Genomic DNA, 13333 nt, shown 5'->3' with positions numbered 1-13333 from the left:
TGCTTTTATATATATATATATATATATATATATATATATATATTTCTTTTAAATTTTTATAAATTTGTCATGTTATAAATTTGTTTATAAAAGATCTCACTAGTTAAATGATTAATTTGTTTTATACGTATATATTATATATATTATATTATATTATTATGTATATATATTATATGTATATTATATTATATTATATTATATTATATTACATGTATATGTGTAAATATATATATATATATATATATAAGTATATTTTATTTATATGTATATATACTATATTATATTATATTATATTATATTATATTATATTATATTATATTTTATGTGTAAATATATTATTTATTTATATATATTTTTTAGATTATTTAATAAATTATAAATAGTTTAGTAATTTAAGCGGGGACGGGTATTTGGGCGGGTATATATATATCCCCATCCCCATCCCCATCCCCAGTTGAAAATTTCGGGTATTACCCATACCCATACCCATACCCAGTCAAAGCGGGGATTCCCCGTCAAAACGGGGACGGGTTCGGGTGATACCCACGGACACGAGTTTATTTGTCATCTCTAGTTTTTCTTCTCTTCATTCTTCTCTATTTGAAAGCTTTGTTACTTTATTATTTGGTTGGGTGTTGACAGTAACTTCTACAATTGATTGAGACTCATTTGTACTCTTGTTGATCATAGTGGAGCTATTTCTTTGGTCTTGACTACTCGTGGTTTTTACCCTTGTTTCAAGGGGGTTTCCACGCTAAAAACCTTGGTGTCTTTATTTGTGATTGTGGTGATTTATTATTGCTTCTTTTTAATATTTGTTCCTCATAGATTCTTGCAAGTTAGGGGAAATTATATCGTTGCATTCTCTTGTATATTGCTTCTTGGATGCTTCTGCTGCTGGAGGAGGAGTGTACAATGTGGTGGAAGGGACTCATCCTTGATGGAGAGATTGTTAGTAATCCAAGTGTGAGTCTAAGTTTCATATTGGGTAGAAATGAGAAAGTGGAGCACCATATAAGGATGAAGATCCATAAATCCATTGTCTTAAGGTTTTGGGTTGAGAGTGGTGTCAATGTCTTATGTGGTTGGGCTCAGGTCTCATTGGTATTGTATCTCCCCGGTGAACCTCATCCTCTATAAAGTTTTCATGGCAAGAGTTCTAGGTAAAGCGTAGTGGAGCACGCTTAGGTCTCATTGATGTTGTATCTCTCTAATGAACTTCCTCCCTCGAAAAAACCAACAATATAATGGATTATTAATATAATGTTTCAAAAAATGGCTATTCCACTATAAGAAAATGTCTCATTAACTATAACCAATTTTAGTGGTCAAAAGTTGTTAGTCACTATAGATACCAATTTAAAAAATAACAAATTATTGATTACTAAAATAATCACTTTTATGAATAAAAATTGTAATTGTCTCTAAATTGGTTTTTAAAATTTAGCTACCAAGGTTTTAGCTGTCAAAGGAAATTAGTCACTAAACATTAGCTACAAAGGTTATTGTTACCGAAAGAATTGATTTCTATATTAGTCTCTAATTAATTAATAGCCAATTTAACGAGCAATTATCATTTTTTATTTATAATATTAACTATTTTAGTAAAAATATTTTTTTTTTATTTTGTAAATTGGTATTTAAGTTGGTCACTACATTTGCTCACTATAATTGATTATTAATGAGATATTCTCTTATAGTGCTCTGACTGAACAATTCAATCATTAGTATAAAACTTCAAAATATGTGAAGGAGTAGAATCTATCTTTTTTCATCTTCGCGAATAGTTTTTCTCTTATCACTTTTAACAAATGAATCTATTATTTTATTTTTCATCAATATACATTTTTTTACAAATTAATATTAAAATATTAGTCATTATAATCTAATAAAAAAAATTGGAAGACGTATTAAAAGAAATATATTATAATCACGTCACACTTAAGAATCAGTTATGAAAAAACACATAATACATTACTTTTCTTTTCTTTTCTTCTATATTTATATAAAATGAATTTACAAAATGTTCGTGAAATAACAAATAATGTTAAGTATTAAACCAATATTGCATTATCAAGTGAGACAATAGAGTTCTACCTTGGTTTTCTTCAAGAAAGAAAGAGAACAAAAGAGAAATGAAAACAAAAATAATGAGATTGTGTCTAATTTTCTTCTTTTTTTTTCAAAAATAAAAAGAAAACATATGACAATGAGAGATGAGTACAATTTGTGAAAATCTAGAAAGACAATAAGAAAGAAAATAAAAAATATTTTAATAAATATTTGATTTAATTACTCTTTTGATCTTTGTTTTCATCGAAAAATGTCAAGTTGGTCCTCCAATTTCTCTAATCACAACTTGGTCTCAATTTTTGAAAAACTGATGCAATTTGATCATTTTTTTGTTCGTTAATTTATTGAAACGGATCAAAGATTTTTCATTAGAATTGAAGTTGTTAATAAAGATGATTTACTTTATTTGTGTAATTAACAAATTTTAGTGTCAATTTTGACAAAAAATTATTGATCTGTTGCAATAAATTTGACAAAAAGGACCAAATTGTATCAATTATTCTAAAATCGGGACCAAATTAAAATTAAAGAAAAACATCTAAATAACCAACTTAATATTTTTGGATGAAAACAAATGTAAAAAAAAAATAATTAAACCCAAATATTTTTATTCTTTATTATATTTGATTTTATATTTTATTATTTATTAACATTAAATGTTGTTCTTTACGAAAAAAACACAATTTAATTTTCATTAGTTTCTAAAATATACCATCTATAATATTAAAAATTTCAAAATATATATATAGTTTAAAAAGAATCAAAAATGCTAAGATGATCTATATATATTAATGTTTGTTCCATCTTAACTTTACTATTTACATAAATATAAGAAGATGAAAGTCCCAAAGAATATAAAACATACGTTACCCTTTTCATCGTAAAAGACAAAGAAAGGCTATTTACTAGCATCACAGATATTATGAAGAAAATGCGTATAGGATCACAACACAAGACATGCATGCTAATTTGCTCTCGGATTTGGTACAGTTGGTAGATATAACCATCAAATTCAATCCCTTCAATCAAAATTAGACAACTCATTTACAGTTGGATTTTTTGTTTTATATAATCCTGGTGTAGAAATTAAATACTTATCCACTTTATTAATCGTTAAATTTCTATTAAAATATTCTATTTATTCTTCTTACCAGGAAAGAGCGATGTCTTCTCTAGGTGGAAAGTCAAGTTTTTGAGAGTCTGAGCTTCATTTTTCAAGTTATGGACATCAACAGAAGTTTACCTGCAAAAAAGAAAAAATTGACACTGAAATCGGTAAAAATCATTAAAAATATTAAGTATATTTGAATATTGAGTTAAAAAATTAAATGAATAGTCTTATAACATCATTATATATTTATAAGCTTTTTATCCCTTAACCAAAACTTCAGTAATCAAAGGACATCGTCACTTGTATAAGTACTTGAATGATATATATATATATCTTGAATTTGGTTTATCATCAAAATTTCTACACCTGAAACCATGACCTGCACTCACTACCCCCTCCAACTCCTTTCTCAACGATAAATTTGTTTTTTTGAAACTTAATTATTGTTTTTACTCTACTAACTTCAAGATTGTCAAGAAATGTTAACTGGTAAACTGGTAATGAAATTAAAATAATCTTCAAATTATAAGTGAAAACTTCAGAGAATTAAAAATAACAGAAAACACCAAGAGATCAATTAGTACGTCGGATGTCTTCTTTTTTTCATGTAATGAAGGTTTTACTACATAGATAGTTGAGAGAAAAAGGTAATACAATAATGTTAATTAGTGTAAAGAAAATAATAAAAGGAGAATAATGTTAATTATCATCTCCTCAAACTCAGCCTAAAATAAAACCCACTATTTTATTTTCTATATGAGAAACAATGAAATGGTTTAGAAGTACCACAAATTTATGATTTCAATAAATTTTGACATGACACATATTCAAGTGTCAAAATCTATAAGAAAAAAAAGAATTAATAACTGAGTAAGTGTGATGTAAAAAAAAAAATTATCCAGTGAATGATTTCAGGGATAACTAGTGGTGCGACTAAGCCTGGATAAACCCTTGGATTTCCTATTCTGAAAACTTCTTTTGGCTATTTCCCTCATAGAAAGAGTTAACGAGAGTTGAGGGTTAAGTCTGGTAGCGTTATATTCCTGGCAGAAATCCCTGTGTGAGTTCAAAGCTTCTTGCATGGCTACTGTAGAAGGATTTCGCCCTACTTTTTCTTTAACAGCTTCAGAACAAAGCCCACAAACCCATTTCCCACAGTAACATTCTTCAACCTCTGTGATATAAACCGAAGTGCAATCCTCCTTCAACCCACAACACTGGCATTCAGCTTGTTCCACCTCTTCAATCCTCTCCAACTTCAACTCGCTATAGTATTTCTCAATCTCACTCGACACGTCCGACACAGCCTTTCGAAGCTTTTGCTCATTCTGCTCCTGTCTCCAAAACACACAACATATGTAAGTAAATGTCTGGTTTAACGTTTCAAAAACCTCAGATACACAAAAGATATATAGATAAAGATAAGACCATGTAGGAAACTAATAAGATTTTAATTTTCCTGAGAGTTGATGATGATGATGATGGCTTCATTGCGAAGGATGCATGTGGTTATTTATACCTAAGAAAAAAAGTTAAGTAAGATAAGATGTGCAAGTAACGATGCATTTGATTGACAAGTGACAACTCGAATACCTTTACAGAGGAACATGTAAAGTCCGCTATCGATAGTTATTAATTGGTCCACTAGGTCTGCAACAAGCTTATGTTGTAGCAAAGATGTAATAAAGAAATGTTACATCTACATGTTGTTATTATAGATATAGCTAGCTAGGTATATCTATTCCCTGTTTGCCAAGACATTTGGAACTAGCTCTAATCTTATGTGTCTCTTCTGGCTTTAACTCGTGAAGCTTCAGAAATGTTGCATCTATACATTGCAAGTGGTTGGTACCATACCATACCCAACTTTACATATACGTACATGAACACCCCTCTATTGCTCAGTTTTAAATAAAGAACCATTCCAATTAAGGAAATAGAAAAACAGCTCCATCGGAGTTCCATGTTGTCATAAAAAACAAAACAGCGGCACACAGTATTACAACAACAGACAAATGTGTTAGGATTATAAGGAGGGGTATTATCGGGGAGAACAACACCAATGAGATCTGAGCCTAACTACATAAGACACTGACACCACTCTCAACCCAAAACCTTAAGGCAATGGGTTTATGGGCCTTGATCCTTATATGGTGCTCTACTTTCTCAATTCTGGTCAATGTGGGACTTAGACTCACACTTGGATTCCTAACAAAATGTAGATTAACAAATGCCCAAACCAGAGGCTCCTCAGAAAGACATTCATATTACGTTTCTCGTGTTAATTAGTAATTAAAAAAATAGAGTATTGTATAAAAATAAAAGCTCATAATAAACATTGTTTTAAAGTTTTGAGTCAAGAGTGATGTTAATGCTTTATCTGATTAGACTCAGGTCTCATTGATATTGTATCTTTTCAGTTAAACTCCTCTTTATAAAAACTTAAGAATATGCCTATGATTTAGCACAAATTTCTGATATAATGATGTTAATCGGTATTTGGTCGTAGAACTTAATTCAAGGTCACAAAGTCACAATTCTGTGGTGCAAAAACTACATTTGTTATAAGGCGACCTGTGATAAAGTTTAAATTTTCAAAGTAAACAATATCTGAAATATAATAATTGATTCTGATAATATTATCTCCAATAGATTTAAAATTGGAACATAATATATAACAAAATAGGGGTTTTTATATAACTACTATAATACAATGGATTTTACATATGGCTGGGAAAACTTAGAATGTGACTGGTGAGTTAAACTATAACTAATATAAAATAACACATTACTAATCATGAACATATATAATGGATGCAATAATTATCATATATTTTATTTTGGTTGTGATCAAAACAAATGTAAAATCATATCAACTTTTATATTATTTCGGAGTACTTTATGTTAAATTTGATTTTTTTATTAACAATAATAAATATAATCTATGATCATCTCCGATGACTATGCAAATTAAAAAAAAAAAGCTAAATTATTTTTTTATCTTTATTTTTGTTAAAAAATATCAAATTGGTCCTCATAATTTTTTTAAAATGATTTAATTTTGTTTTTATCAGTGGTTTTTACACAAATAATGTTAAACATGGTTAATAAAGATTTATAATTTTTTCGAATTTAACATTATTTGTGAAAATCTAGGCAAAAACCACATTGAATCTTTTGAAAAGATCATAACCAAATTAAGACAAAAAAAATTAGATGACCAATTTGACACTTCTTGATAAAAACAAAGACCAAAAAAATAATTTAACAAAAAAAAAACAAAACACACGAAGAGGTCTCTTTTGATAAGCAAATGGATCACTAAATCAATATTATTTATGTGGTCTCCAAATGCACAATTTGATTTCAACACATTTTTTTTTCTTACCAGATTTGACTGAGCAAATCTCTAAGGTGAATTGTGCAGGATGTTAACACATAACTAAGCTTCAATTCATCAGAAGGTAGAAGTTCTTAAACAAAGACGGTTCGAAACTCAAATTAGTAAGAAATTTTGAACAAACATTTGTAAATAAAAGTAATTATGAGACGAGGTGTACTATTTCTATATAGCATGTAGAGATGGCAAATAAACCCGTGCCCGTGGGTATCACCCGAACCCGTCCCCGTTTTGACGGGGAATCCCCGCTTTGACTGGGTATGGGTATAGGTATGGGTAATACCCGAAATTTTCAACTGGGGATGGGGATGGGGATGGGATATATATATACCCGCCCAAATACCCGTCCCCGCTTAAATTACTAAACTATTTATAATTTATTAAATAATCTAAAAAATATATATAAATAAATAATATATTTACACATAAAATATAATATAATATAATATAATATAGTATATATACATATAAATAAAATATACTTTTATATATATATATATATATATATATATATATATATATATATATATATATTTACACATATACATATAATATAATATAATATAATATAATATAATATACATATAATATATATACATAATAATATAATATAATATATATAATATATACGTATAAAACAAATTAATCATTTAACTAGTGAGATCTTTTATAAACAAATTTATAACATTACAAATTTATAAAAATTTAAAAGAAATATATATATATATATATATATATATATATATATATATATATATATATATATATATAAAAGCATAAAATATCTACGCATATACATATAATATATATACATAATAATATAATATATATTATTATATTTATATTATTATATAATATAATATAATATAATATATACTTAAAATAAATATATATCTATAAATATATATATATATATATATAAACATAAGATATCCACACATATAATATATATACATAGTAATAATAATATAATATATAATATAATATAATATATATAAATAATTATATATATATAAACATAAGATATCCACACATATAATATATATATACATAGTAATATAATATATAATATAATATAATATAATATATATATATATATATATAACATATTTCTCATTTTCTTTGTTTTTTGTTATACACTTTGTTTACTCTCTCAATTGTCTGGTTTGTTTTTCAAGATTTAATTTTGAAGGTAATTTTTCTTCTTCTTATTACATAATTTTTACTCTCTGTACATGGTTATGTTCAAATAGGTGTTCCTCAATTTCATTCTATGAAATAATTTTTAGGTTACACATTTGATTATCTTTATTTATTTATTTATTTTCATGAAAATGTTTGACTCTTATTTTGTAGCTCTTCTTTTTGTTACTTTGGTTATACACTTTTTTACTCTCTTTTAATTGTTTGGCTTGTTCTTTAAGGTTTAAGCAGATCTTCAAGGTATTTTTCCTTTTATCATAATCTTAATTATACATTTTTGTTTCCGTTATGTTATGTTCAAATGGATATTCTCAAATTTGGGTCACACATTTAATTATCTTTACTCCTTTATGATAATGAATCTGATGAAGAAGGTACATTATATTCTAGTAATTAAAATTTTCAATTTCAATTATTATATCATATCTAATTTTTAATTTTTTTTCTATGTGTAGGTGGATCGAATGCAAATGAAACCACTGATCATTTGTAAAATTAATAAATATTTTGGTTATTATAAAATTTTAGTAATGTGTAATTTTTTAGCTTTTATATAATTATTTGAATTTTATTTAGTTGTTATTTGATACTTTAATTTGAGATTTATACTATTATAATATTTTTCTTAATATTTGACATCATGAAAATCAAAAAGAGTATGTTATTTTAATATTGAATATTTTGATAGTATCATGATTACGTTGGTGTGATTTTTAAATTTTTTTTATAAAAAATATTTAATTGATATATGGAACAATAAAAAAATGGGTATGAGTATGGGTATAAGAAAATACCCGTTACCCGGTGGGGATGGGGATGGGTCAAAAGTTGTATACCCGTTGGGTTTGGGGATGGGGATGAATTTTTATTATGGGGATGGGGATGGGATCATGATACCCGTACCCGCCCCGCCCCGTTGCCATCCCTAATAGCATGTACTTATAAGTCTTCTTAATCCTACCAATAAGAGGTTAATGAATTCTTTTATTATTAAAAGATTTTGTTTATATCATAAATAATATCATATATCTCATAATTAATATCTTTCCTTTATTTTAAAATGTCAATATATTATATTTTATTTTAAACGATCAATATATTATATGAATTTCACTATACCATTTTGGATTGTCCAATAACAATATTGTGTGTATATATATATATATATATATATATATATATATATATATATATATATATATATATATATATATATATATATATATATATATATATATATATATATATATATATATATATATATATATATATATATATATATATATATATATATATATATATATATAAAGTATAATTTTAAATTTAATTACATATCATGACTAGGGATGTCAAAAAAATTCGTATCTGCAAGTATCTGCGGATAACACCCGCAACAGATAGGAAACGAATATTAAAAATAGAAGGGTAAGACAATAGATAAGAATCAATTATAACGAATACAGTTTTGATTTAAATAATGTCATTATATTTAAACTAGCATAATAAGAGTGTTTGAGAGATTATAATTTTATTGGGACTAAGATCTGAGTATTATTATATCTCAAGTAATATTTATTCGTATTTATGTTGGAGTGCAGTGCAATTTGGATTTATAATCTTGGAGTGTAAAATTATTTGAGTTTGTTTTAAATAGTAATTTTTAGATAATTTTATTTAGAAGTACATGAAATAAATTTGAAAAAATATATAAATATTCATAGATAATTACAAGTTTAAAATTACATAATTACATAATGGACAGAATTTTATAATTTTTTTTTTACACTTAATGCATAGTTGATAATTACTAGAATGGAAATACATCAATTTCTCAAAAGTTATATCTACTAAAAGAGCTAAATCAAGGAATATCGAAATAAGAAAAGGTAATAAGGTATTGAAAGAGTTAAATATAAGGAATATTGAATCTAGATAGGGTAGAATAAAATATAGAGTTGGGTGAAATTGTAAAAGATTACAGGATATAAATGACCCAAAAAATCTTCGATAAAATTTAATTCATAAATAAAATATAAATATAATGTTCTTACAAAACATTGAGCACCAAACATTTTCTAACCCCAAAAATTAAAAAGATTAATAAGAAGTTCAGATTTGTGTTTCTTCTAACTAACTTGTATCAGGAAAATATGTGGCTGACATTTTTGTTAACTTTTACCTATAGTAAACAAATAAAATTTGTATCTATATAATTTTAGATCTTACTTATTTTTGTTATTGTTAGCTTCTTCTTTCTTATCACTTTCCATTTTATCATTTGTTTTAAAAAATTACAATTATATATCTATCACTTTATACAATAATAGTCTCCCTAATTTTTTAATAAAAAAATTGAAAAAAAAACATGACATTCGTTATAAAATATTATAAGACAATAGATTTATTAATCATTATTTATATATATTATTCAATTTATTTATTTCTAATTAATTAAGAAGTTATAATTCACCTTCAAATTTTAACAAATTTATAGTCTTAAACTTCAATAATAATAAAATAAAAATATTTTAAATTCTAAAATTATTATCTCAAACTATAAACTGTTGTTGAAGAAAAGCACTCCAATTATTGGAAAAAAAACTATTTATCTTTACTTATTAGTTGTTGTTTTTTATCAGTTAAAAAGAAATATATTTAATAGAATATTTGGGATGCTTAAATCGTTGACAACTTATGTATAAATGTTATTTATTTAGAAAAGTAAATAAAACATTTAGCAATTTTCAAAACTATCCTACAAATTAAGAGGTTTTTCTTGCTTACCAATCGACACAGCCAACATTATGTTTATTAATCCAAGTTCAACACCATTGTTTAGAAAAAGATTAGATAAATTAAAAAAAAGAATTAGGATACAATGACTTGTTGTCATAAAAGTCATCATGATGTAGTTGTGCTAATGTTAATGCTTTGATTTTCTTCCCATTCCAAAGGAGTAGACAATATTATCCATATTCCTTTTTTTTTTAGGCTTCTAGCGGTTCCGATACTAAAACTTTCTTTTTAGAGAAAAGATTATTGTTTATCTCCCAAGCTTCTTACAATACTTTCTACTTTCTTGTACGACTTAAACTGTTTCTAACAATCTAACATAAATATGATCAAAAGTAAATAGTTACAGTACAAAAAAGAATTGTCCAAAAACCTATTAATTGCTAGTTCTTTGTTTTAAAATTTTCCAGTTATCTATCAATTTAAACAATAATGGTCTCCCTAATTTTATAAATTTTTTTTAATAAAAAAATTGAAAAAAAATGACATTAAGTTTAAAACATTGAGATAATAGATTTATGAATATTTTTTTTTTATATTATTCATTTTATATATTTCTATCGATAGATAGAAGTTCTAATTCACCTTCAAATTTTAAGAAATTTATGACGTTAAACTTGGATGATAATAATAAAACAAAAAGATTTCAAATTCTAAAATTATTATCTCAAACTATAAATTGTCGAGTACCCATGGATAAAACCCGCAACGGGTAGAAAACGGATATTAAAATGGATACTCGCTATCCGTGGGTACGAGTATTTTTTATATTCGCATGTTAACGGGGCGGGTACGGGTATTATAGTATACGTACCCGTGGATACCCGTACCCGCTAAACTTACAATCATTGACATTCTTCTTTTTCCTTTCTTAGAAATTGGGTATATACATCAAACATTATATAGACAATGACGTTTATGGTATGCTTGTTGCCGAATGATGGAATCAAAATAAGAATACTTGACACGTGACAATTGAGGTTTATTATTTGTTTATTTTGTTTATTTTTTAGAATCAATAGGAGAAAGTGGATTTGTTGATCAAAGCACTAATTAAAGAATTTTCATTATGTTGAAGATCATTTTATATTTACTTTTACAATTATTTAGACTTGTATCAACTTGAGTTTATTTGAACTTTATTTAAAATTTTTGACAGTGATGTATTTTATTTTGTTTTATTTGAATTTATGATTAAATATTTATTTTTTAAATAATTTTGCAAACATCCACGGGTATTTGTGGATACCCGCGGATATAAAAAAAATAGACGGGTACCCACATAACGGATACCCGACAGATATGGATACAGATACGGAACAAATATTTATCCAGCAAGTAGGGTACGGGGAAGCTACTACCGGTACCCTACCCGCCCGTTGACATCCTAATTGGAACTATTCCTTCTTTTTTTCTAAAGAATATCACGGCATCTAATGCATTTATCTTGTTATATCTTTCTCTCTTATGTTATCTGTCCCTCATCAAGTATGAAACAGTTTTTTGGTAGATTTTTTTAGCAAATTTCACTCATTACAGATACGAGAAAGAAGATCAATTTACAAGTACATTTATAGATTCTGATCTTACAAGACTCAATCGTAGATGAAATGATCCATGAAACATTTTTCATATATAGATAAATAAAACTTCATCATTTGTATTGCCAACACATAACAATAAATTACCTTCACTGTTGCACATATTAACAGTGAAGATATGATGTTTACAGCAGAAAATCTGAAACCAAAATTTGATGAGCATGCTTAATCCTTAGAAGTGGTGGACATGGCTCTGCTGCATCGTAAAGTCTTCTTCAAGATCTCCTTCACATCTTCAGCTTGATACAACGCAGGATACGACCTACCAAGCCAGTTAAACCTCACACAATCGTTCATGTGTTCTTCCAAAGCCTTTTCTCTTCTCCCACCATTCTTCTCCATCTCCACATCCACAGCTTCAGCACACAATCCGCATATCATGTTCCCGCAGAACATCTCACGCACGCGCCCTATGTACTCCTCGCTGCACTCCTCGCACATTCCGCAACACTCGCATTTCGCATTCTCTGTGGCCACTTCATTGTTTCCTTCTAAGCTTACATCACACGCAGTGCCTTGAAAACCAACATTCATGTCGCTGCTGGTGGGACAACTGAACTGGTTCGGGGACATCACTAATTATGTCTTTTTTCTATTATCAAAGGTAGACTTCAATAATGTTGTGGTTTTTGTTCCAATAGTGTTGTGATGTATTTATACGAGTGAGGGAGTATATATATATACGTAGGTAGGTACTATATACTGCCCACAGTATTTGGGAGTTTGAGACAGGTAATGCTTAGAAACCTAGTTAAGAGCAGATGTATGTGGACTCCAATTGTTTTTTCTAGTTAATAATGAAAACGACAACTTAATAACAAGGATTCAACTTTAAACCAGATATTTCATTAAGGAGTTCGCATGCATGCACAGAGAACAACTTCAATTTTCATCAATCCGATATTCTCAAATGTCACATTTCTGTTTGTTTAATTTGAAACTCAAAAGTTCACTTAACATTTCACCTCACTTTATTCAGTCACGCGGGGATTAATTCCATATAAAGCATAAAAACAAGTTGAATGATTAAATATTTAGAGGGAGTAACTTAAAATAGGTTATATACTATGTATAACAACTAGTGATGCATGTTGTTGGTGTAAGATATACATTAAATCGAGAGAGATTAAAGATTGAATATTGATGAAATGA

The 13333-nt window shown here is 26.9% G+C and overlaps 2 protein-coding genes across 2 annotated transcripts; both read right to left on the bottom strand.

The window, feature by feature from the left end:
- Nucleotides 1-4095: 4095 nt before the first annotated feature.
- LOC114163704 (uncharacterized) lies at nt 4096-4675 on the bottom strand. The gene is made up of 2 exons (XM_028047999.1): nt 4613-4675; nt 4096-4518 (listed from the first exon to the last, which is right to left on the bottom strand). The coding sequence occupies exons 1-2, from the start codon at nt 4673-4675 to the stop codon at nt 4096-4098; spliced, it is 486 nt and encodes a 161-aa protein (XP_027903800.1).
- A 7577-nt stretch (nt 4676-12252) lies between these two features.
- On the bottom strand, nt 12253-12845 carry LOC114163703 (uncharacterized). Its single transcript, XM_028047998.2, has one exon. The coding sequence runs from the start codon at nt 12752-12754 to the stop codon at nt 12347-12349; it is 408 nt and encodes a 135-aa protein (XP_027903799.2). The 5' UTR covers nt 12755-12845; the 3' UTR covers nt 12253-12346.
- Between the last annotated feature and the right edge of the window lie 488 nt (nt 12846-13333).

The sequence above is a fragment of the Vigna unguiculata genome, chromosome 9 (assembly GCF_037176805.1).
Source record: "Vigna unguiculata cultivar grain cowpea cultivar isolate G323 ecotype 2 chromosome 9, ASM3717680v1, whole genome shotgun sequence".
Classification (NCBI taxonomy): Eukaryota; Viridiplantae; Streptophyta; class Magnoliopsida; order Fabales; family Fabaceae; genus Vigna; species Vigna unguiculata.
Note: the sequence above shows the minus strand (reverse complement) of the source record. Positions and strands in the feature narration are given on the sequence as shown.

Bases quoted from the DNA above. Each gene is read 5' to 3' on its own strand.
- LOC114163704 (XM_028047999.1), bottom strand. From the start codon at position 4,675: ATGAAGCCATCATCATCATCATCAACTCTCAGGAAAATTAAAATCTTA. The intron at 4,519-4,612 runs GTCTTATCTTTA...TTTTGGAGACAG, and splicing joins TCTTATTAGTTTCCTACATG to GAGCAGAATGAGCAAAAGCT.
- LOC114163703 (XM_028047998.2), bottom strand. From the start codon at position 12,754: ATGTCCCCGAACCAGTTCAGTTGTCCCACCAGCAGCGACATGAATGTT.